This window comes from Bubalus kerabau, chromosome X, assembly GCF_029407905.1.
Source record: "Bubalus kerabau isolate K-KA32 ecotype Philippines breed swamp buffalo chromosome X, PCC_UOA_SB_1v2, whole genome shotgun sequence".
In the NCBI taxonomy this organism is placed as follows: domain Eukaryota; kingdom Metazoa; phylum Chordata; class Mammalia; order Artiodactyla; family Bovidae; genus Bubalus; species Bubalus kerabau.
This window is the reverse complement of record NC_073647.1, coordinates 143,390,267-143,413,026: the sequence shown is the minus strand read 5'-3', so window position 1 is coordinate 143,413,026 and position 22,760 is coordinate 143,390,267. Positions and strand designations below refer to the sequence as shown.

Sequence of the window (22,760 nt, the reverse complement as noted above, 5' to 3'; positions counted from 1 at the left end):
AATCTCTTGCATTCCTATACACAAACAACAAAAAATCAGAAAGACAGATTAAGGAAACTATCCCACTTAGTATCACAATAAAAAGAAGAAAATACCTAGGAAAAAAATCTACCTAAGAAGGGAAAAGATCTGTACTCTGAAAACTGTAAGACACTGATGAAAGAAATCAAAGATGACACAAACAGATGGAGAAAGACACCATGTTTTTGAATTGGAAGAACCAATATTATGAAAATGACTATACTATCCAAAGCAATCTATAGATTCAATGCAATCCCTATTAAACTACACATGGTATTTTTTTTTATTCATGCTGATGTATGGCAAAACCAATACAATATTGTAAAGTAAAAAAAAAATAGTAAAAAAATAAATACAAATGGTATTTTTTCACAGAACTAGAACAATAAATTTTACAGTTTGTATGGAAGCAAAAAAGACCCCAAGTAGCCAAAACAATCTTGAGAAAGAAAAATCCAGCTGAAGGAATCAGGCTCCCTGACCTCAGATTGTATAATACAAAGCTACAGTCATCAAGACAGTATGATACAGGCACACACACAAAAAGAAATGTAGATCAATGAAACAGGGTAAGAAAGCCCAGAGATAAACCCAGGCAAGTATTTTACATGCTCACATTCACAAAGTTAAAAATCTGAAAATACAATACTTACTGTGTTTTTTTGAGTTACCATATCCTGTAAAGAAAAGATAGGATCAATGTAGCTTTTTTCCAGAACAGTTAATTTCCATAAGCACTTTGTCCCCATGCCATCATATGAAACCCACTTTAGAGCAAGAGTTATTCATTTCAGACCTCCCCCCACTACCCCCCATAAAAAGCTTCAAATAGAATGGAGCTCCAAGAAATATAAAATTCACGTTCTAAGGAAAATTCACCATCATTTGTTAGCTTTGGAACTCCTGGGTACATATATGGTTATAAGGAATTTCCTGTAGCAGTGGCCATACTTCTGTCCAGCTATTTTGAGATTCAAGTTCAGGGCTCTGAAGGCCCTGCACCTTGCCTTCTCGGGGACAGCAACAAAGTGCGTGGGTGGCCCACTGTGTCCTCTGGTCTGGAACCATTCGTGCCATCAATGTGAAGGCTGCAGGTCACCCTCCCGCCCCCAGTCAGCCTTCCGACAGAAGAGGTGTTGCGGATAGAATTCCTGACACCGCACTACAGGTATTTTATTTACATATTTTCACTATAGGAATTTTCACACTCAAATTCAATGACAATCGTTTCAGTCACTTAACAGCATAACGGTTATGCAGCCCTCAACTGTGTATCATTTATATGCTGCAAGCCATTTGCTGACAAAAGAAAACATAATTAAATAGCTGTCCTGTAAAATGTGTTTTATATGTTCTGAGATTTCTATTTTCTAACAAGTGCAGATCACTTCTTCTGCCGTCAGATACAATGAGTACTCATTTCCATTTTAGGAAGTATTTTTCTGTATCATTAAAAATTAAAACTTATCTAGGTCATGGGACTTTCCAGAGGAGTTCACTAAGGCACAAAAGAGGGAAAAAAAAGGACTGAATTGGGGAAAATACGATACACTCAGATTTCATGTCATGTTTTTCATCAAAATACAGCTTCATATTAGCCACCCTTTCACATTTTCTAATTCTAAATACGGCTAAGCGTAACTACTTTAGTTAAAATCAGTAAAGAAAAGAAATCTAAATACCTAAAGTAATTTAGATTGGCTTATAGCCTTTTGGGAAATTATTTTACAATGTACAGTATAACAACAGAACAGTTTCCTCTTCCACTGTCACACGAATGACTCTTAAAATACAGTACTGTGCTAGGATGCCAGAGGACATCCTGTGTCAGGCGTATGTGATATATAACACATACAGGTCACACATCTGAGACAGGTAATATTTCTACTAGGAATAATTCCAAATTATTACAGAACCCACACACATCTGGTTAATATTTGACCTTAAGAAACACAAACAAAAATGTCCAATTTGCCATCACAAAACTGTGTCATTTATATACTAGTGATTTTTAATGCTAAGGGAGCTGGACATTTAGGTCTGTGAAGGTTAAGGCTGAACTACTGGTTCTCACTCCTGGCTGCACATTTTGGGGGTTAAAAAATATCCCCTAGAGACTGACATAATTGGTCTTGGTGTGGCCTAGGTACTGGGACATTTATAAACTCCCCAAATGATTCTGAAGTGCAGTCAAGGTTGAGTAACACTGCTGTAAACAAACTAATCTTTTATTCCTGAAATGACTTAACATAGACCAGGATTTCCTGACTGATGTTAAGATGTTAAACAATATTATTGTTCAGTTGCTAAGTCGTGTCCGACTTTTCGTGATCCCATGGACTGTTGCCCACCAGGCTCCTTTGTCCTCCACTATCTCCTGAAGTTTGCTCAAATTCATGCCCATTGAGTTGGTAATGCTATTTAACCATCTAAACAATATTAGTATTAGCTAAATTTTGTAATAACTCACATTCAACCTTCAGATTTTACAAACAGGAACTTTTTTTTTTTTTAAGAAAAAAAGCACCGCTATTCTAAAAAGTTTGTATCACATTTGCAAAAATACATTAAAAAACCTCTCAATAATTACTGAGTTACCCATGAACACACAAGTTTTCAGTTCTGCTTGGCTTTAAACTGGGGAGAAAATAACAGATTTAACACTGATTACATCTGTGATCCTAAAAGTTCCTACCCATTTTGGTAAATGTTAAACATTTTCCTATTGCCGTCCAAGTTGAAATTTTTAAAAATGTATAGGTTTGGATCAAATTGCCCAATATAGGATTCCAAAGGCTGTGTTTGCTTCAATGGAAACCATCAGGAGTTTTTGCCTTCACTTTCCTAATGAGCTTAGACACACTCAAACTGCCTGCAAACACACATCAATAGCACATATGCTCACAGAGTAGCCAAGAAGTCATCTGCATGAGCTAGAATTTGGGGTGGGGAGGAAGGAACTGCACAAGCAAATCTTTATTGTTTTTCTCCAACCTCATCTGCTACATGTTCATTTCAACTGAGCACACAGTATTCACAGTACTGCTTTCCCAAATGAAGTATTTAGGAGAAGGTGAACAATACTCTTTACCTTCAAAGAAAGAGCAGTGTCAGCATCGGTGTCATGGTACAGGATCACGTTATTGGCCATGTCGAAGCTTTCACGGACTCCAAGATGGTAGAATAGTGAAGGTTGTCTGGAAACATCGCTCATGTCCACCACAGCAACATCTGCAATGAACAAGGAGACAAGGTCAGCAGAGAGAGAGGTGATCTACTTTCTATTTCCTGATGATCGCCAATGGTGAGCTGCTGCAATCTGTATTCTACCATTAGTCCAAAATAAGGAATGATTTGATTAAAATGACCACCATGAACTGTGGAGGAAAAGCAACAGGAATAAATACCTAAAACTGAAACTCTCTTCCTTATTCAAAGTGCTGAAAATATAGTTTATCACTTAAAAACTGCTGGTGAATTTATTTTAAATGTTATTTCTATTAGGAGATTTATCATATTCAAAGAATATATTTAGCTTATATACAAAGTATTAAGTGTAATGAAATGAAAAACCATGCAACCAGCATGCAGCCCAAGACACAAAGCGTTATCTGTACTGTCAGAGCTCCATGTGCCTCCCCTCACATCTCTCCCTCCTGCCTGGAGAATGTCTCTATCCTGACTGCTGTACTTTTCAGTTCTTTGCATATACCTGTATATGCATATTATACATTATTATAGTTATGAATTCCTAAATAGTATATTGTTCAATTTTTGCATGTTTTTGAACTTTATATAGTAGTATGATACATGTATTCTTTGACTTGCTGGATTTTGGTGTAAAACAACCAAGCTATATGTCTAGCTCTAAGTTTACACATTTTCACTTTAGCCATCTATGATAACTAGATGGCAATCTCACTATCCACCCCGTCTACAGACATTTTATTCAATGTTTCTTTTCCTATTTCCAACTGTTGTAATGACCATTCCTGCACCATGCTTCTAGTTCCCATGTTACCATCAACTAGACGACACAGATCACATGTCCCTTGAGTTGTGAACTAGAGAGACTTCAATCAAAACAGAGGAGCAACACGGCAGTAAAGAGTAAACTGTTTGGCAGAAATCAACACAGTTTTGTAAAGCAATTATCCTTCAATTAAAAAATAAATTTAAAAATTTTTTAAAAAGAGTAAAATTTGCCTAGCAGCATTGGTCACCATTTCAAACCTAGTCATTTTGCAGACAGTATCAAGAGCTCCAAGTTCGACTGGATTTCCCCACCCTGTGCAGCAGAAACTTGGGGAAATAATGTCCAAACTTAGGCTTGTGCTGCTGTGACTCACAGGAAGTCACTGCAAATCCCAATGAAACAGAACAGAGGTGAGGTGAGCAGGGGCATGAAGAAAAGAAAAGGCAGAGAGAAGCTGCCTCAGCGCCAGGTACCCCTGGCTTTGGGAGATCTGAGATCGAGCATCGGTAAGCCTTGGGTGGGCCTTTTATTCTCTAAATTATGGGTGAGTGAAGTGAGTGAAGCCGCTCAGTCGTGTCCGACTCTTTGCGACCCCGTGGACTGTAGCCCACCAGGCTCCTCCATCCATGGGATTCTCCAGGCAAGAATAATGGAGTGGGTTGCCATTTCCTTCTCCAGGGGATCTTCCTGATCCAGGGATCGAACCCAGGTCTCCTGCATTGCAGGCAGACGCTTTAACCTCTGAGCCACCAGGGAAGCCAAAATCATGGGTTGCCTGCTATATAAATGCCAGGCATTGTGTTTGGTGCCAGGAACAGAAGTGTGAACAAGGCATAATCCCTCTCCTCAAAACCATGTTTAATACAACAGGGGTGACGGGAAGGAAGCAGTGATTAGAATCAGGGTAAGGAGGGCTAAAGTGAGGGGAACGGTGACACCCCAAGGGACTGAACCCACACTCAGGTGGAGGGTGGTCAGGGAAGGCTGAAAGGATGTACGCTGTCTGGGACGTGAAGGTGCAGAAGAGGCAGACAAATTGGGATGAGGATGTGGGGATGGAAAGGGAAGGAAAAAGTGTCATAGGAAGAGAAGCTAGCAAGTGCAAAGGTCAGAGGTCAGGTGGGATATAGATGTTGGAGCCACTACAAATCATTTCATGGGCTCAGAACGCCTTGAGAAGAGGAACCTGGAAAGGTTAGTAGGTGTTAGAAGGGCATGTTAAAGAGGCCTGGACACTAGCTTGAGACAATGGGAAACCTACAGTAGGGTGTCATGGAAAATTAAAAATATATGTGTGTGTGTGTGTATGTAAAAGTTCAGAATAACATAATGAAACCCCTGTACCCCTCACCACCCTTAACAATTATCAATACAGCCGCCCTTATTTCATCTCAACTGCCATCCATACCACCCCTTTCAGATTATTTTGAAGCAAATCCCTCAGAGCATATAATTTCATCCCCAAACACTTCAAAGTCTCTTTATTTTTTAAAAATATCATGAAGGGATTAAACAGGGGACTATCATATCTAAATTCACCCTTTAGAGGTTCCTGCTCAAGAAAGGACAAATGCATATGCTAAGGAAACACTTTTACAACCCAGCCTGGTTAATTTATCTCGAATGGATGTCTGCCCCCCACAGACATCTGCTTAAAAATCACACTGCAGTGGAATTAACTAGATATTTTGCCTATATGATTTTTCCCTGGACTCTATTACCTATTCAAACGATAAAGAATGTGTTTCCCAGTGATGTTATTAAGAAGTGGCAACACAGATGCTAATTCTAAGACCATGGGAAGTTCTGCAATTAAAGGAAAGGAAGAAAACAAGAGTGGGAAAGGGCAGAGCAGAGCTGAAGGAAGGACATCAGCTCCAAATTGTGCAGGCCATTTTCATAGGAAGCCTGCAACTTGGTAGAGCAGCTTGTTGCTAAGCAGATTAAACTTGAATCTGGTGACATGAGTTCCTCTCTCATCTTTGAGAGGAACATGCCCTGTCAATGTTCTGTGCTAAGACCTGCACACTGGCCTCACCATCTCTACTAAGGAGCTTGTCTGGGGCTCCACCAAGGGTTGAAATGGAGACTTTTCTCAGTGCCTCGTTAAAACAGGGCAGAATGAAGCACAATGGCTACTGCGTGACTCAGGAGGGGAACACAGGACACGGGACACATTCCAGGACGGCAGGACAGCATGAGACTTTGTCATGCTACTGCAGAAAGGAAATCCTTTTCAAGAGGCATGGTTCAGCAAAGCTTTTACATAGTGAACTACTAAGGAAAAAAGGGTAGAAACAAAGACATGCTTGATGGAAAATGAACAAGACAGTTTCGTGTCATCCTTTGCAACAACACTCTAAGCATTTCCCGATCCCAGAAGTAAGCAAGGGCTGCCGTACCTGTGCACCCTGTATAAAGGGGATTATGACCAGCAAACACTGGGGTAAGAGGCAGCAAGCACCCAAACTAAATGCAGCCCTCGACTCTGGAAAGGAAGGTGGAGTAGCAGCAGTTGAGCTCACCTCCTCTCGTGAAAATACCAAAATCACAACTAATTGCTGAACAAGCATCAGTGAAAAAGACTGGAGCCTACCAAAAAACATTTTTTTTTAAATTCAAAGAAAAAGAAGCAGCTACAATGAGATGGTAGGAAGGCTACTTTCACTACAATCAAATCCCATTCCCACCAGATGAGCGACCCACAAACTTTAAAGAAATCATATTGCAGAATTTCTCCTGTTCGTTTGAGAGTCCTAAGTCCCACATCAGCTCCCCAACCTGAGGTTCTGGCACTGGAAGGAGGAACCCCCAGAGCATATGACTCTGAAGACCAGCAGGGCTTGAGTGCAGGCACTCCACAGGACGGGGGAAACACAAGGTTTCCTACATATGGGGACCCAGGGCAAAGCAGTAACTGCACAGGACCTACCTGCAAGTCTTGGAGGGTCTTCTGAGGATACTGGTCGGGGGTGAGGGCAGGGACAAGGACACTGATGGCAGAGGCCCCAGAGAACACTGACCAGTGTGAGCTCTCCTGGAGGTCAGCATTTTGGCAACAAGACCTGGCCTACCCAATAGCCTACAAGTCCCAGTGCTGGAATGCCTCAGGAATGCCTGCAGGTATCCAACCAGCAGGATAGGAACACAGCCCTCCTACTCCTCTCCCCCCAACAGCAGACAGGGAGCCTAAAGCCATACTGAGCTCAGAGCCACCCCTAAACACACAACTTGACATGGCCCTGCCCACCAGAGGAACAAGACCCAGCTCCGCCCACCAGTGGGAAGGCACCAGGCCCTCCTACCAGGAAGGATGCACAAGTCTCAGGATCCACCTCACCCACCAGAGGGCAGACACCAGAAGTAAGTGGAGCTACAACCCTCCAGCCTGCAGAAAGGAGACCACAGAAAGTCAGACAAAACGTGGTGGCAGAGAAATGTGTTCCAGGTGAAAGAACAAGATAAAAACCCACAAGAACAACTAAATAAAGTGGAGATAGGCAACCTATCTGAAAAAGAATTTAGATTAATGATACTAAAGATGACCCAAGATCTCAGAAAAGAATGGAGGCACAGACTGAGAAGTTAACAAGAGATGTTTAATAAAGAGCTAGAAGATTTCAAGAACAGAGATGAACAATGCAATAACTGGAATGAAAAACACACTAGAAGGAATCAACAGCAAAATAACTGAGGCAGAAGAATGAATAAGTGAGCTAAAAGACAGAATGGTGGAAATCACTGCCACAGAACAGAACAAAGAAAAAATAATGGGAAAAAATGAGGACAGTCTCAGAGACCTTTGGGACAATATTAACTGCACTAACATTTACATCATAGGAATCCCAGAAAGGGAAAAGATAGAGAAAGGGCCTGAGAAAATATTTAAGGAGATTATAGCCAAAAATGAAAAGGAACATGAAAAAGGAAGCACTTAAGTCCAACAAGTGTTGAGAGTCTCATACAAGATAAACCCAAGGAGGAACTCAGCAAGACACATATTAATCGAACTGAAAAAAATTAAAGACAAAGAAAAAATATTAAAAACACAAATAACATGCAAGGGAATTCCCAAGAGGTTATCAGCTGATTTTTCAGCAGAAAATCTGTAGGCCAGAAGGGAGTGACAAGATCTATTTAAAGTAATGAAAGGGAAAAATCTATAACCAAGAATACCCAGCAAGGCTCTCATTCAGATTCAATGGAGATATCAAAAATTTTACAGACAAGCAAAAGCTAAGAGAATTCAGCACCACCAAACTAGCTTTACAATAAAACCTAAAAGAACTTCTCTAGGTGGAAAGGAAAAGGCCATGGTGAGAATCAAGAAAATTATGAACGGGAAAGCTCACCAGTAAATGCAAACATAAAGGAAAGGTAGAAAATCATTCACACACTAATATGACATCAAAACCAGCAACCATGAGAAGACAGAGTACAAATGCAGGATCTCAGAATGCACTGGAAATTAAAAGACCAGCAACTTAAAACAATCTTGTATATATATAGACTGGTCTATCAAAACCTCATGGGAAGCACAAACCAAAAATCTACAATAGACACACACAGAAGGTAAAGCGACCCAAACAACATTCAAGACAGACATCACATCACAAGAGAAGAGGGAAGGAAGAAAAAAGACCTTCAAAAACAAATCCAAAACAATTAACAAAATGGCAATAAGAACATTCATAGTGATAATTACCTTAAATGTAAATGGACTAAATGCTCCAACCAAAAGTCAAAGACTGGCTAAATGGATAAAAAGAAAAAAACTAAACAAGACCTGTATATATGCTGTCTATAAGAGACCCACTTCAGATCTAGGGACATATACAGACTGAAAATGAGGGAATCAAAAAAGGTATTCCATGCAAATTGAAATCAAAAGAAAGCTCAAGTAGCAATACTCGTATCAGACAAAACAGACTTTAAAATAAGGAATGCTGGACTTGCCTGGTGGTCCAGTGGCTAAGCATCCTCCTGCCAATGCAGGGGACTTGGGTTTGATTCCTGGTCTGGGAACTAAGATTCCACATGTCATGAGGCAACTCAGCCCATGTGCCACAACTGAGAGTAGCTGCCCCTCGCTGCAACTGGAGAAAGCCCACACACAGCAAAAAAAGAGCCAGGTGCACTGCAATGAGGACCCAGCAATGCCAAAAATAAAATAAATAAAAAAATTTAAAAAGAGGCAATAAGCCTATTAGAATGGATCAAGTTAAAATTTAAAAAAAAAAGAATGTTACAAGAGACAAAACACTGCATAATGATCAAGGGATCAATCAAAAAAGAAGATATAACAATTGTAAATATATATGCACCCAATATATGAACACTTCAATATATAAGACAAATACTAACAGCCATAAAAGGAGAAATCAACAGTCACAAAATAACAGTGGTGGACTTTAACACCCCACTTTCATCAATGGAGAGATCATCCAGGCGGAATATCAATAAGGAAACACGGGCCTTAGGTGACACATTAGGCTAAATGGACTTGATATTTGCAGAGCATTTCATCTGAAAGCAACAGAATACACTTTCTTCTCAAGTGCACACAGAACATTTTGCAGGATAGATCACATATTGGGCCACAAATCAAGCTTCCATGAATTTAAGAAAACTGAAATCATATCAAGCATCTTTTCTGACCACAATGCCGTGAAACTAGAAATCAATTACAGGAAAAAAACTGTAAAAAAATAAAAATAAAAAAATAAACCACAACACATGGAGGCTAAACAATATGCTACTAAACAACCAATGGATCACTGAAGAAATCAAAGAGGAATTCAAAAAGTAGATAGAGACAAATGACAACAAAAACACGATGGTCCAAAACCTTTGGGATGCAACAAAAGCAGTTCTAATAAGGAAGTTTTTTAAAAAATTATTTTAATTGGAGGATAATTACTATACACATTGTGGTGGTTTTTGCCATACATCAACATGAATCAGCCACGGGTGCACATGTGTCCCCCCATCCTGAACCCCCCTCCCACCTCCCTCCCAACCCCATCCCTCTGGGTTCAGGGCACCAGTTTTGAGTGCCCTGCTTCATGCATCAAACTCGCACTGGTCACCTACTTTACATATGGTAATATACATGTTTCAAAGCTATTCTCTCAAATCATCCCACCCTGGCCTTCTCCCACAGAGTCCAAAAGTCTGTTCTTAACATCTGTGTCTCTTTTATAGCAATATCATCTTATATTAGGAAACCAGAAAAATCTCAAATAAACAACCTAACCTTACACCTAAAGCAACACCTAAAGAACAAACAAACCCCAAATAAAGTAGAAGGACAGAAATAATAAAGATCAGAACAGAGATAAATGAAAAACAGATACAGAAAACAATAGAAAAGATGAATGACATCAAGAGCCAGCTCTTTGAGAAGATGAAATTGATAAAACTTTAGCCAGACTCATCAAGAGAAAAAGGGGGAGGGCTCAAGTCAGTAAAATTAGAAATGAAAGGACTTCCTTGGTGTTCCAGTGATTAAGAATCCACCTTGCAATGCAGGGGACACAGGGTCAATCCTTGGTCAGGGAACTAAGATCTCACAGGCTGCAGAGTGACTAAGCCCACACAGCAGAATGACTGAGCCCACATGCTCTGGAGCCTGTATACCACAACTAGAGAGCCCATGCACTGCGACTAAGACTTGATGCAGCCAAATAAATAAATACTAAAAATAAAATTAATTAATTAAAAAAGAAATGAAAAAGGAGAAGTTACAAGTGACACCACAGAAATACAAAGGATCATAAGAGACTACTACAACTACATGTCAACAAAATGACAAGTCTAGAAGAAATGCACAGATTCTTATGAAGATACAATATTCTAAGACTGAACAACAAAGAAATGGAAAATATTAACAGACCAATCACAAGCACTGAAATTGAAATAGTGATTAAAAAACTTGCCAACAAACAAAAGTCCAGGATCACATGGCTTCAAACGCAAATTCTATCAAACATTTAGAGAAAAGTTAACACTATCCTTCTCAAACTCTTCCAAAAAATTGCAGATGGGAAAACTCCCAAACTTATTCTATGAGGCCACCATCACCCTGATACCAAAATCCAGACAAACATAACACAAGAAAAGAAAATTACAGGCCTATATCACTGACAAACACAGACACAAAAATCCTCAACAAAATACTAGCAAATCAAATCCAACAATACATTAAAAGGATCATACAATGTGACCAAGGGGGCTTTATCTCAGGGGATTATGCATAAATCAATCAGTGTGATACACTACATATTAACAAACTGAAGAATAAAAACCATATGATCATCTCTTTAGATACACAAAAAGATTTTGACAAAATTTAATACCCATTTATGACAAAAACTCTCCAGAAAGTGAGCATAGAGGGAACTTACCTCAACATAATAAAGGTCACATATGACAAACCCACTGCTAACATCATTCTCAATAGTGAACAACTGAATTCCCTCTAAGATCAGGAACAAGACAAAGATGTTCACTGTTGCCACTTTTCTTCAACACAGTTTTGGAAGTCCTAGTCACAGAAATCAGAGAAGAAATAAAAGGAATCCAAATTGGTGAGGGGAAGCAAAACTGTCCCTGTTTGCAGATGCCATGATACTACACATAGAAAATCCTCAAGATGGTACCAGAAAACAACTAGAGCTCATCAATGAATTCAATAAGTCTGCAGGATACAAAATCAATACACAGAAATCTCTTGTATTTCCAGACACCAACCACAAAAGATCAGAAAGAGAAATTAAGACAACAATCCCACTTACCATCACATCAAAAAGAGTAAAATATCTAGGAATAAACCTACCAAAGGAGACAAAAGACCTGTACTCTAAAAACTCTAAAGATGCTGATGAAAGAAACCAAAGATGACACAAACAGATGTAAAGATATATTATGTTCTTTGATTGGAAGAATCAATATCATCAAAATAACTATACTGTCTGAGGCAATGTACCGATTCAGTGCAATCCCTTTCAAATTACCAATGGCATTTTTCACAAAGCTAGAACCAAAAAGTTTTCTAATTTGTATGGAAACACAAAAGACCCCAAATAGCCAAAGCAATCCTCAGAAACAAAAACAGAGTGGAGGAATCAGACTCCCTGACTTCAGACTATACTACAAAGCTACAATCATCAAAACAGTATGGTACTGGCACAAAAACAGAAATACAGATCAACGGAATAGGATAGAAAACCCAGAAATAAACCCAAGCACCTATGGTTAATTAACCTATGACAAAAGAGGCAAGAAATACAATACAGAAAAGACAGGCTCTTCAATAAATGGTGCTGGGGAAATTGGACAGCTACATGTGAAAGAATGAAAAAATTAGAACATTCTCTAACACTATACACAAAAATAAACTAAAAATGGATCAAAGACCTAAATGTAAGGCCAGATATTATAAAACTCTTAGAGAAAAACACAGGCAGAACACACTTTGACATAAATTGCAGCAATTTTTTTTTTGATCCACCTCCCAGAATAATGAAAATAAAAACAAAAATAAACAAATGGGGCTTAATTAAACTTAAAAGCTCCTGCACAGCAAAAGTGAAGGTGAAAGTGAAGTTGCTCAGTCATGTCCGATTCTTTGTGACCCCTTGGACCACCAGGCTCCTCTGTCCATGGGATTTTCCAGGCAAGAATACTGGAGTGGGTTGCCACTTGCTTCTCCAGGAGACCTTCCCGACCCAGGGATTGAACCTGGGTCTCCCGCATTGTAGGCAGACGCTTTACCATCTGAGCCACCAGGGAAGTCAAAGGAAATAATAAACACAACAAAAAGACAACCCACAGAATGAGAGAAAATATTTGCAAACAAAGTGACCAACAAGTGATTAATCTCCAAAATACACAAATAGCTCATGTAGTTATATGCCAAAAACATAAACCCAATCAAAAAATAAATGGACAGAAGATCTAAATAGACATTTCTCCAAAGAAGACATACAGATGGCCAAAGAGCACATGAAAAGATACTCAACATAACTAATCAGAGAAATGCAAATCGAAACTACAATGAGATATCATTTGTCACTGGTCAGAAAGGCCATCATCGAAAAAAAATCTACAAACACTAAATGCTGGAGAGTGTGTAGAGAAAAGGGAACCCTCTTACACCCCCACTGTTGGCGGGGATGTAAAGTGGTACAGCTACTATGGAGAACAGTATGGAAGTTTCTTAAAATACTAAAAATAGAACTACCATATATGACCCAGCAATCCCACTCATGGGCATATATCCAGAGAAAACCATAATTCAAAAAGATACATGCACACCAATGTTTACTGCAGCATTATTTACAATAGTCAAGCCATGACGGCAATCTAAATGTCCATTGACAGACTAATGGATAAAGACGATGTGGTACATATGTATAACAGAATATTACCTGGCCATAAAAAAGAACAAAGTAATGTCATTTGAAGCAACATGCATGGATCTAGAGATGATCATACTAAGTGAACTAAGTCAGACAAAGACAAATATTATATGTTATTACTCATTTGTGGAATCTAATTTTAAAAAAATGATACAAGTGAATTTATTTACAAAACAGAGATATTGAAAATAATCATAGTTACCAAAGGGGAAACTCTGGTGAGATGAGATAAATCAGAAGCTTGGGATTAACATACACACACCACTATGTATGACAGATATCCAGCAAAGACCACTGTACAGCACAGGGAACTCAACTCCATATTCTCTGATGACATATGCGAAAAGAATCAGAAAAAGAATGGATGATTGAATCACTTTGCTGTACAGCTGAACCTAACACAACACTGTAAATCAACTATACTTGAATAAAAATTCTGTTTAAAAAAAGGACAGATTGATACTGCCACTGACAAAAAAATTCCAAGTAACTCATGTTCAATTGGAAAAACACCTCAAACCCAAAGGTGACATTTGCCTGACAGTTTTCAGTTGGCCCAATTGAGTTAGTTTACTTGGAAAAGTTCTACCACAATATTTGACCAGTTTATTTTTAGAACTTTTAAGACACTAAGTTAGCAGATTTATAAATGACAAATAGGATAAAACATCAGATTGGAATTCTTTATTATGTATGCAGAATTGAGTTTTTTCCCCTAAAGTATGTTAGTCGCTCAGTCATGTCCAACTCTTTGCGATCCCATGAGCTGTGCAGCCTGCCAGGCTCTTCCATCCATGGGATTTTCCAGGCAAGAATACTGGAGTGGGTTGCCATTTCCAAGAGACTATAAATTACCTAAAAGCTTTAATCATCACAGTGGTCACTTGCTTTGCTATTTACAAAACACTGTCATAGACATCTGTGTTGAATTTCAGAACTAGCCCATGAAGCAGGCTTGGTAACTGACTCTACTTTGTAGGTGGGAAAATGAGGCAGAGAGAGTAACAGAATCACCCAAGGTCACACAGCAAGGGCACAGCACTCGGGGCTCGAAACAAGCCAAATCTTGTGCTCCCCAGGGCCCAGATGAGGCTTACAATTTCCTAGACTCACTTTCTGAAACTGAGTCATGGGGAGGAGGGGCAAAACAGCTTATCAGTCTTAGGCAAACAGTTTAGATAGCATCACCGACTCAGCAGACATGAATCTGAGCAAACTCCAGGAGATAGTGAAGGACGGGGAAGCCTAATGTACCGCAGTCCATGGGGTTGCAAAGCGTCAGACGTGACTTAGAGACTGAATAACAACAAAAAGCAAACAGATCACAGAAAAAAAGAGGTCAAATTCAGATTTTCATTGACAAATGCACCCTACACTCCAATTACCTTTAGTTCCCCTGATACAGGCCAATCTCAGAGGAAAAGCCTAGACAGAATAAATCTTCCTCTTTGATCATGCAACACACACACACACACACACACACACAAACACACAATACCTCTATACATCTTGGCTTAATAAACTTTAAGAAGTGATACCCCATCAGGGACTTCAAACAGCCAAGGCTCCCATTAAAACCCACTCTTAGCAGGAAAGTGTCTGAATTTAAAAGCAAAGTGCCCTTGCAACAATTTAAGAATCAATTTTAATGATCTCATTACATGTTTACATGAAATAAGAAAATGAATGATGTAGAGGATTTTAGTTTGCTAAAAACTTTTGAATATTATTTCAGTGAAATGCCTTAAAAGGAATAAGTAAAACTATAAATTTTCTACTGTGGTTTAAAAGTATGGGAACACATGTATACCTGTGGCGGATTCATTTTGATATTTGGCAAAACTAATACAGTTATGTAAAGTTTAAAAATAAAATAAAATTAAAAAAAATAAATAAATAAAAGTATCTGATTTTCAAAGCAAAGTATTAGTCAGTGCAACGATAAGATGGCAAATGATTTACCATATAGTAAGATTGTACTGGCTCATGCCAGGCTTTAAATACATTCTAGGTAATCTATAAGCTTGTCTCCCAGCAGAAAATAGGATATGATGAATATTCAAGTTAAGGTTGGCTGTGCCAAAATGAAAACAACGAGATTTCAGAATAATATTTCTGCCAAAGACATTTAAAAAAATCTGATCGGATTTATGGCAACACTGGTCATCTAAAAACTACCTAAGAAACAACAGAGCCCATATTCACTGGACAGGAGGCACCTCCACTAATCCCAACCAGAATTTAGACCTAATTTTATCCACTGCTGCTCAATACCAACATATCTGAGGGCAGGTCAATGGAAAGAATGTTGTGAAGTGTCATTAAAATCCAATTTTCCCATCTCGTAAGGAGGAGACAGCCTACCAGTTCAGGGTCAGGAAGTCAACAAATCCTAACCAAGTGCCACGTGGGATGGAGTATTAAGTTTCAACTGCGAGTGTGGGGTGGGAAAGAGGGGGGACGTCCATAACCTATATCTGGTCCCCTGTATTTTGCCTTCTAGTATCTTTTTTGGTAAGAATGACCAAAAAAATAAGTCATTTTTATATTTTATAGGTATGATTGAGATATGTCCATTTACCAGTTTTTTCCAAAGAAAGATGCCATATATAAGCAAACTATGCTTACTCACAGAGGTGAATGCAGTCATTGGGCTGAAGTTCAGACCACTTGCCATGAAATGTTTATAATATCAAGTGTAGCATGAATTACGGAGAAGGCAATGGCACCCCACTCCAGTACTCTTGCCTGGAAAATCCGATGGACGGAGGAGCCTGGTAGGCTGCAGTCCATGGGGTCGCGAAAAGTTGGACATGACTGAGCGACTTCACTTTTGCTTTTCACTTTCATGCATTGGAGAAGGAAATGGCAACCCACTCCAGTGTTCTTGCCTGGAGAATCCCAGGGACGGGGGAGCCTGATGGGCTGCCGTCTATGGGGTCGCACAGAGTTGGACACGACTGAAGCGACTTAGCAGCAGCAGCAGCATGAATTAAGCAACGCATATGTTGCTCTTCCAACTAACAAGGCAAAAAAAATGTGCAGCTTTATACTGCAAGCTATGGTGCATTCATCACTTCAGATGGTAACAATATCCTGTGATCTCACACTTCACAGTTTTGACTTTGGGTTCCCTTTGAAAACACTACCTCATACTCTCATTTTTAGCAGCTTCCTTCAACTCTTTTATAAGGGAATCTACTTTGACATGACTTTCTTTGGCAGCTTTTTTGGCAACCTATTTCTTAAAACCTTTTCTGACCAGCAGCTAGTGACCTCGTCGTCTAAATGGTCTGTGTCACACATTATCTTCAAGATGTGGGCAGTTTTAGAGATGAGCTGCTACCACACCCTGGAAACTGCCAAGAGGGTACTGCTGAGCTTTTCTGTTAGAGTGGCAAAATTGCAGGAATTTCCTTAATTTGTTCTCTAATCACCTCCTTAAAATGACCACCAGTCAACACAAGAGGACCCTTGACTTCTACATCAACTTCAACCATAATACCCTCTTTATTTTTAACAAAATCAACTGCTCCTTCAAGGTCATTGCTAGGTGCCAGGACTTTTGCTGATTTGTTCCCCCATTCTGTGTCCTAAGCTTGCCAAGTGGTGGTCCACCACGACAGGCTGTGGAGGGCAACTGAGTTCATTTCATGGTGGTGATGGTGACTCACTGCTAGATATGGGGCCATTTTATTTCTTTTAATCCCGTCTAATTTCCTTTTTTCCAGGCACCAATTTCCTTTTTCTTAGGTGGTTCTCTGAAAAGAAATACGCAGAGCTTATGATTCTCATCAAGCATGCCTTACTAGCCAGAAGCTTTACAAAAATTACTTAGCAAGGACAAGTATTTTGGACGTGAGATTTTTATTCTCAGGACAGAGAACATATTTTTTTTAATGAACCCATTCAATAAGTCTTGAAACTTTGGCCTTGTGAGATCCAACTGACAATCCAACAGTCATTCTAAACATCCACATGGACTTTGCTTCCAGCTTACAACTAATGTATTTGGAGGGCTACACTGAAGGCCAATCAAGCATCTTTATCATGTAAACCATTTCATTTTGTTTCATTTATTCCACTTCTCTTGCACCCCGTTACTGCAACCTTTAGTCACACAGAGTATCAACTATGGACAGAACTGGTCTGATAAAAATGCAGTTGGCACTGAGGCTATTTTTACTTATTGGTAAAGCTTGCTGGGATGCAGACATACTTTATCAAATTCTGGTTACTATTGCTGCATGAAAAAATCATCTCAAAATTTAATGGTACAAGTCTGAGTTCTGGCTCCAAGTAAGATGGAATAAATACATTCCACTCTGTCTCTCCATGAATGCAGCTACAAAAACTAGACAGAGTGGATGGAATAGCTATTTCAGGAGTGTGACAAGTAAGTGGAAGCAAGCAGACTGGAGATGACGACCAGGTTTCTGAGTGCCACCAAGTCAACAGCAAGTTCCCCTGGTTTCCCCCAGCCTGGACTAAAGGCAGCATGAATCCAGAACTGGGTGCTAAATGCAGACACAAATAGCACCAGGAGAAACCATCTTTAAAAAAAAAGGCAGGAAAGGAGGCTCCTAATGCTCAGAGTGAGGGAAATTCTCTACTGTTTCCTTTGTCCCCCTGTAGCCCCAGGCCCCCTGCAATCCTGCAGTGGTGATAGCAGAGACAGTCAGTGGCAAAGGGGGCCTTCTGATGTCGGGAACTGAGAGAGGGCAATCTTGTGATCTAACTGAAGGAGCTGTGGTCCCAAGGGAGGTGCTGGTTGTGACTCTTCATTGGTTTTTTCTCCTTCTGAACTCCTGGCCCCAGACATGGGCCCAGGTGTAGGAAGTGCAAGGCTGAGTGGAGTAACTGGCCACAGGACTGAAAAGGGGAGCCTCAGTAAACCAGAGAGTGCAATGCTGAACAGGACTAACAAGGCCTGGAAATCCTATCTGACACCACAACTGAAACGGAACTTGGCAGCTTAAACCAGCTAGGCCAACTGTCTGCTAAAGCAAAAATATCTACAGACTCCATAGGATATAAACAAGGGCCAGAATCTCCTATTATAATATTCAAAATGCTCCAGAGAGAAACCTGTTGCTCGGCATTCAAAGACGCAGGAAAGTTTCGACTCACACGGGAAAAGACCATCAACAGACTCCAGTGACAAGATGGTATCACCAGACATCAGAATGATTTCACAATGACTTTAAAGAAGTTATTATAGAAATTCTCCAAGTGAGGGCAAACACTCCTGAAAAGAATGGAAAAAAATAGAAAGTCTCAGCAACTAAAGAACTGAATGGAAATTTTAGGAATGAAAATTTTAATAAGCAAAAGAAAAAACTCACTAGATTGGCTCACAAGAACAATGGAGGTGACAGAGGTTCAGTGAACTTAAGAGATGGATCAACAGAAATGACACAATCTAAACAAGAGACAAAAGACAAAGGGTTGAGGCCTGAATAAAGATCTCCTAGAAATTAAGACCCTCTCCCAAAGGCCCATAAACCAAAAGGAAAAAGTGGGGAGAGTTATGAAGAGGCAGCTCTCAGGAAAAGAAGGAAATATGCTCAACTTCGCTCAGAATAAGAGAAATAGAGACTAAAACTAATAGACCCAAGGAAGCGAAAGTAGCAGCTTATTTCCTCTTCACTTGTTTGGTCATGCTGCATGTTCCTCTGTCTTTTCATTTTGTTTAACTTACTGTGTTTGGGGTCTCCTTTCTGCAGGCCTGCAGGTCGTAATTCCTCTTAATCGTGGAGGCTGCCCCCATGGTCGGGAATTTGCTGTGTAACAGGGAGCTCAAACCCGGTGCTCTGTGACTACCTAGAGGGGTGGTAAGTGGGAGGCAGGTCCAAGAGGGAGGGGCCATATGCACACCTATGGCTGATTCATGTTCATGTACGGCAGAGACCAACACAATATTGTAGCAATTGTCCGCCAATTAAAAATAAATCAAAAAAACAAAAAACTAATTGATTTATCTCTTAACCATCAGGCTAACAGGAGTCTAAAACATTGGCAACCTGTTTTGTTAGTGAGGCTATAAAGAAAGATAATGGCAGAACCCACAGATGGGAATCTGACACTATTTACCAAAATTATAGGTGCATTTATTCTTTAATTCACATATACCTTTTAGCTACCCAATCACAAATATGCCCATACATGTATTAAATGGCCCATGTGTGAAGTTATTCATTGCAGCTTAGTAGCAAAAAACTCTACATTCAAGTGTCCCTTAAAAAAGGTACTGATAAACAACACATCTACCCAATGAAGCACTATTCAGCTATAAAAAAGAATAAGGAAAATTACCACATTCTGATTTGGAAAGGTATCCAGGCTAAGTTGTTAATTTAAAAAAGCAAGGTGTAGAGCAGTGTGTTTAGTCTGGTACCTTTTGAGTAAGAAAGGGAGAATAAGAACGCATAGTCATATGTGCTTATGTTGACACAGCAGAAGTGCTCCAACTTCTGTAAAGGGTCAGATAATAAATATTTTTGACTTTGTGGACCACACAGTCTCCACCATTGCAGCCCCAAAGTGGCCACAGATGGATGGATGTGTTCCAATAAAACTGTACTTACAAAATAAAGGCAGCTTGCTTGCAGGTTGCAACTTGCTGACAGCTAACATAAAGAAACTCCAAGGATAAATAAGAAACTAAAAAAACTTAGAGGAAACAGCATAGATGGGATAAAAACACATAAGTTGGACTCCAAAATTAAAAACTCATGGTGTTAAAGAAGAGCATCAGGAAAGTTCAAAGATAAACCACAGAATGGGAGAAAATATCTGCAAATCATATATCTGACAAGGGATTTGTCTCCAGATTAAATAAAGGATTTTTACAGCTCAACAGCAAGATGACAGATAACTCAAGTAAAGAAAAGGACAAAGGACCTGAACAGACATTTCCACAAAGATACTGTTGTTGAGTCGCCAGGTCATGGCCAACTCTTTGCGACCCCATGGACTGTAGCCCTCCAGCCTCCTCAGTACGAGGGATTTCCCAGGCAAGAATCTTTCTTCCCTGGTGGCTCAGACGGTAAAGAATCTGCCTACAATGAGGGAGACCTAGATTCAATCCCTGGGTAGGGAAGATCCCCTGGAGAAGGAAATGGCAACCCACTCCAGTATTCTTGCCTGGAGAATTCCATGGACAGAAAAGTCTGGTGGACTACAGTCCATGTGATTGCATAGAGTCGGATACAACTGAGTGACTAACACTTTCAGGCAAGAAAACTGGAGTGCGCTGCCATTTCTTTCTCCAGGGAATCTTCCTGACCCAGGGATCGAACCCATGTCTCCTGCATTGGCAGGCAGGTTCTTTACCACTGAGCCACCAGAGAAGCCCAAAGAAGCTACACAAATGGCCAATAAACACATGAAAAGACATTTGACATCCTTAGTCATCAGAGAAATGGAAAGCGAAATCAAAATGATATAACACTTCAACCTACTAGGATGACTGTAATTTTAAAGAGAGACAGAAAGTAACAAGTAAGGATGTAGTGAAACTGGAATGCTCATACATCACTGATGGGAATGTAAAATGGTGTAACTGCTTTGGAAAAGATTTTTGGAAAGGTGTTCCTCAAAAGGTTAATGGATGCAATCCAAGTGCCCATCAATGGATGGATAGATAAACAAAATCTGGTTTATCCATACAGAAGAATATTACTAAGCCTTCAAAATGAAGGAAATTCTGATACATGCTATAACATGGATGAACCTTGAGGACACTATGTTAAATGAAAAAAGCCAGCTCCCCCACACAAAACCCTGTACAATTCCACTCACATAAGGCATCGAGAGTATCAAATTCAGAGACAGAAAGTAGAATGGTGGTTACTAGTAACTGAGGAATGGGCGCATTGGGGAATCATGATTTAATGGGTCCAGTGTTTCAGTTTTGTAAGGTGAAAAAGTGCTGGAGATTGGTTACACAACAATACGAATGTACTTAATACTACTAAATGGTACACTGAGAAATGATTAAGATGGTCAACTTTATGATGTGCTTATTTATCACAATAAAAAACTTTTTAAAAGAACATTAGAGTTAACCATATGACCCAGAAATCCCATTGCTAGATATAAACCCAAGAGAAATTCAAAGATATGTCCACACAATAACTTACAGCATTATTCACAACAGCCCAAACTGGAAACAGCCCCAACACCCATTAACTGAAAAATGGGAAAATGCAATGTGGTATATCCACAGGACAGTAATAAAAAGACGATGAAGGACTGACTTATGCCACAACATGGATGAATCTGGAAAAGGCATTAAGTGAAAGAAGACAGTCACCAAAAACCTAGTATTATATGATTTCATTTATATGAATAAACAAACCTATAGAGACAGTTATTATTCCTGGCCAGGCAGAAAAACAGAAGTGGTCATACCCTGAGTTGCTGTTGGCATTCACTTTTTTGATTCAGGTACCGGGTTACCCCAGTTACCGTACAGTTAATGAAAACTCATAGAACAGTACACAGGATTGTACCCTTTTCGGTATAGATTCTATACCTCAACTGAAAGAAACAATCAAGAGCTCTCCACTAAGCAGGGCTTTGTGCCTTCTCCTCACCTCCATTCTGGAGCACAAGACAAGGAACAGAGTTACGATGGAATTTCCAACCTCAAAACTTAGGGGAAAAATTTTATTTTTTACCAACTGCAAGAGTGTAACATGACCCTACAATGTGATTATTGTCCAAAGGATTTGAGTCTCCAGTCTTCATTATTTCAATATACATATTTCCTTCCATACTGAGGTTCTGATGTGTTTATCGCTAGGAGCAAGAAGGCAAAGACATGTGGGACTGACATTCACTGAGCACTTACTAAGTTCAGGGCACTCTGCTTGAATTTCTACGTACAGTTTTTTTAAATGGGGCTCAGAGATGTTAAGTAAATTATCCAAGGTCACACAGCCTATAAATGACAAGACAGAAATGAAAACCTGATCCATAAAGCCAATGTTCTTTGCCCTCTGACACTCACATTGCTTGGCCCAGTGGAACACGATGATGGAACATATGTTGGCAAAGTTTCATCATGGATCTGTTTTGTCAGTTTTTACTCCAGAAGTCAGAAAGGCAATTTGCCTAAAGGACAACCTGCCTTTCATATATGTTCCTGGATGGTGAGATGAAAGGGAAGTAGCCATGGTCCTGCCAACCAGACTCAAAGTGCCTGGAGTACTCCTCCTGGGCAAGGCCCATCTCCCAGATGTTTGAATCAAGGTATCAGGATGGGTCTATCCAAAGTCACCTGTGTCAAAATTCATTTGAGATGAATCACAGCCCTCAAAGTAAAAGCTCAAAAT

General features: G+C 39.6%; 1 protein-coding gene across 3 annotated transcripts in view; it reads right to left on the bottom strand.

The window, feature by feature from the left end:
* The window catches only part of MAP3K15 (mitogen-activated protein kinase kinase kinase 15), a 161,358-nt gene that overhangs the window by 120,581 nt on the left and 18,017 nt on the right, over positions 1-22,760 (bottom strand). For all 3 annotated transcript variants that reach the window (XM_055565235.1, XM_055565237.1, XM_055565238.1), the window contains exons 2-3: positions 3,113-3,252; positions 675-698 (exon numbers count right to left, since the gene is read on the bottom strand). In XM_055565235.1, the coding sequence (XP_055421210.1) occupies positions 675-698; positions 3,113-3,252 (164 nt within the window). The remainder of the gene's footprint in view (positions 1-674; positions 699-3,112; positions 3,253-22,760) is intronic.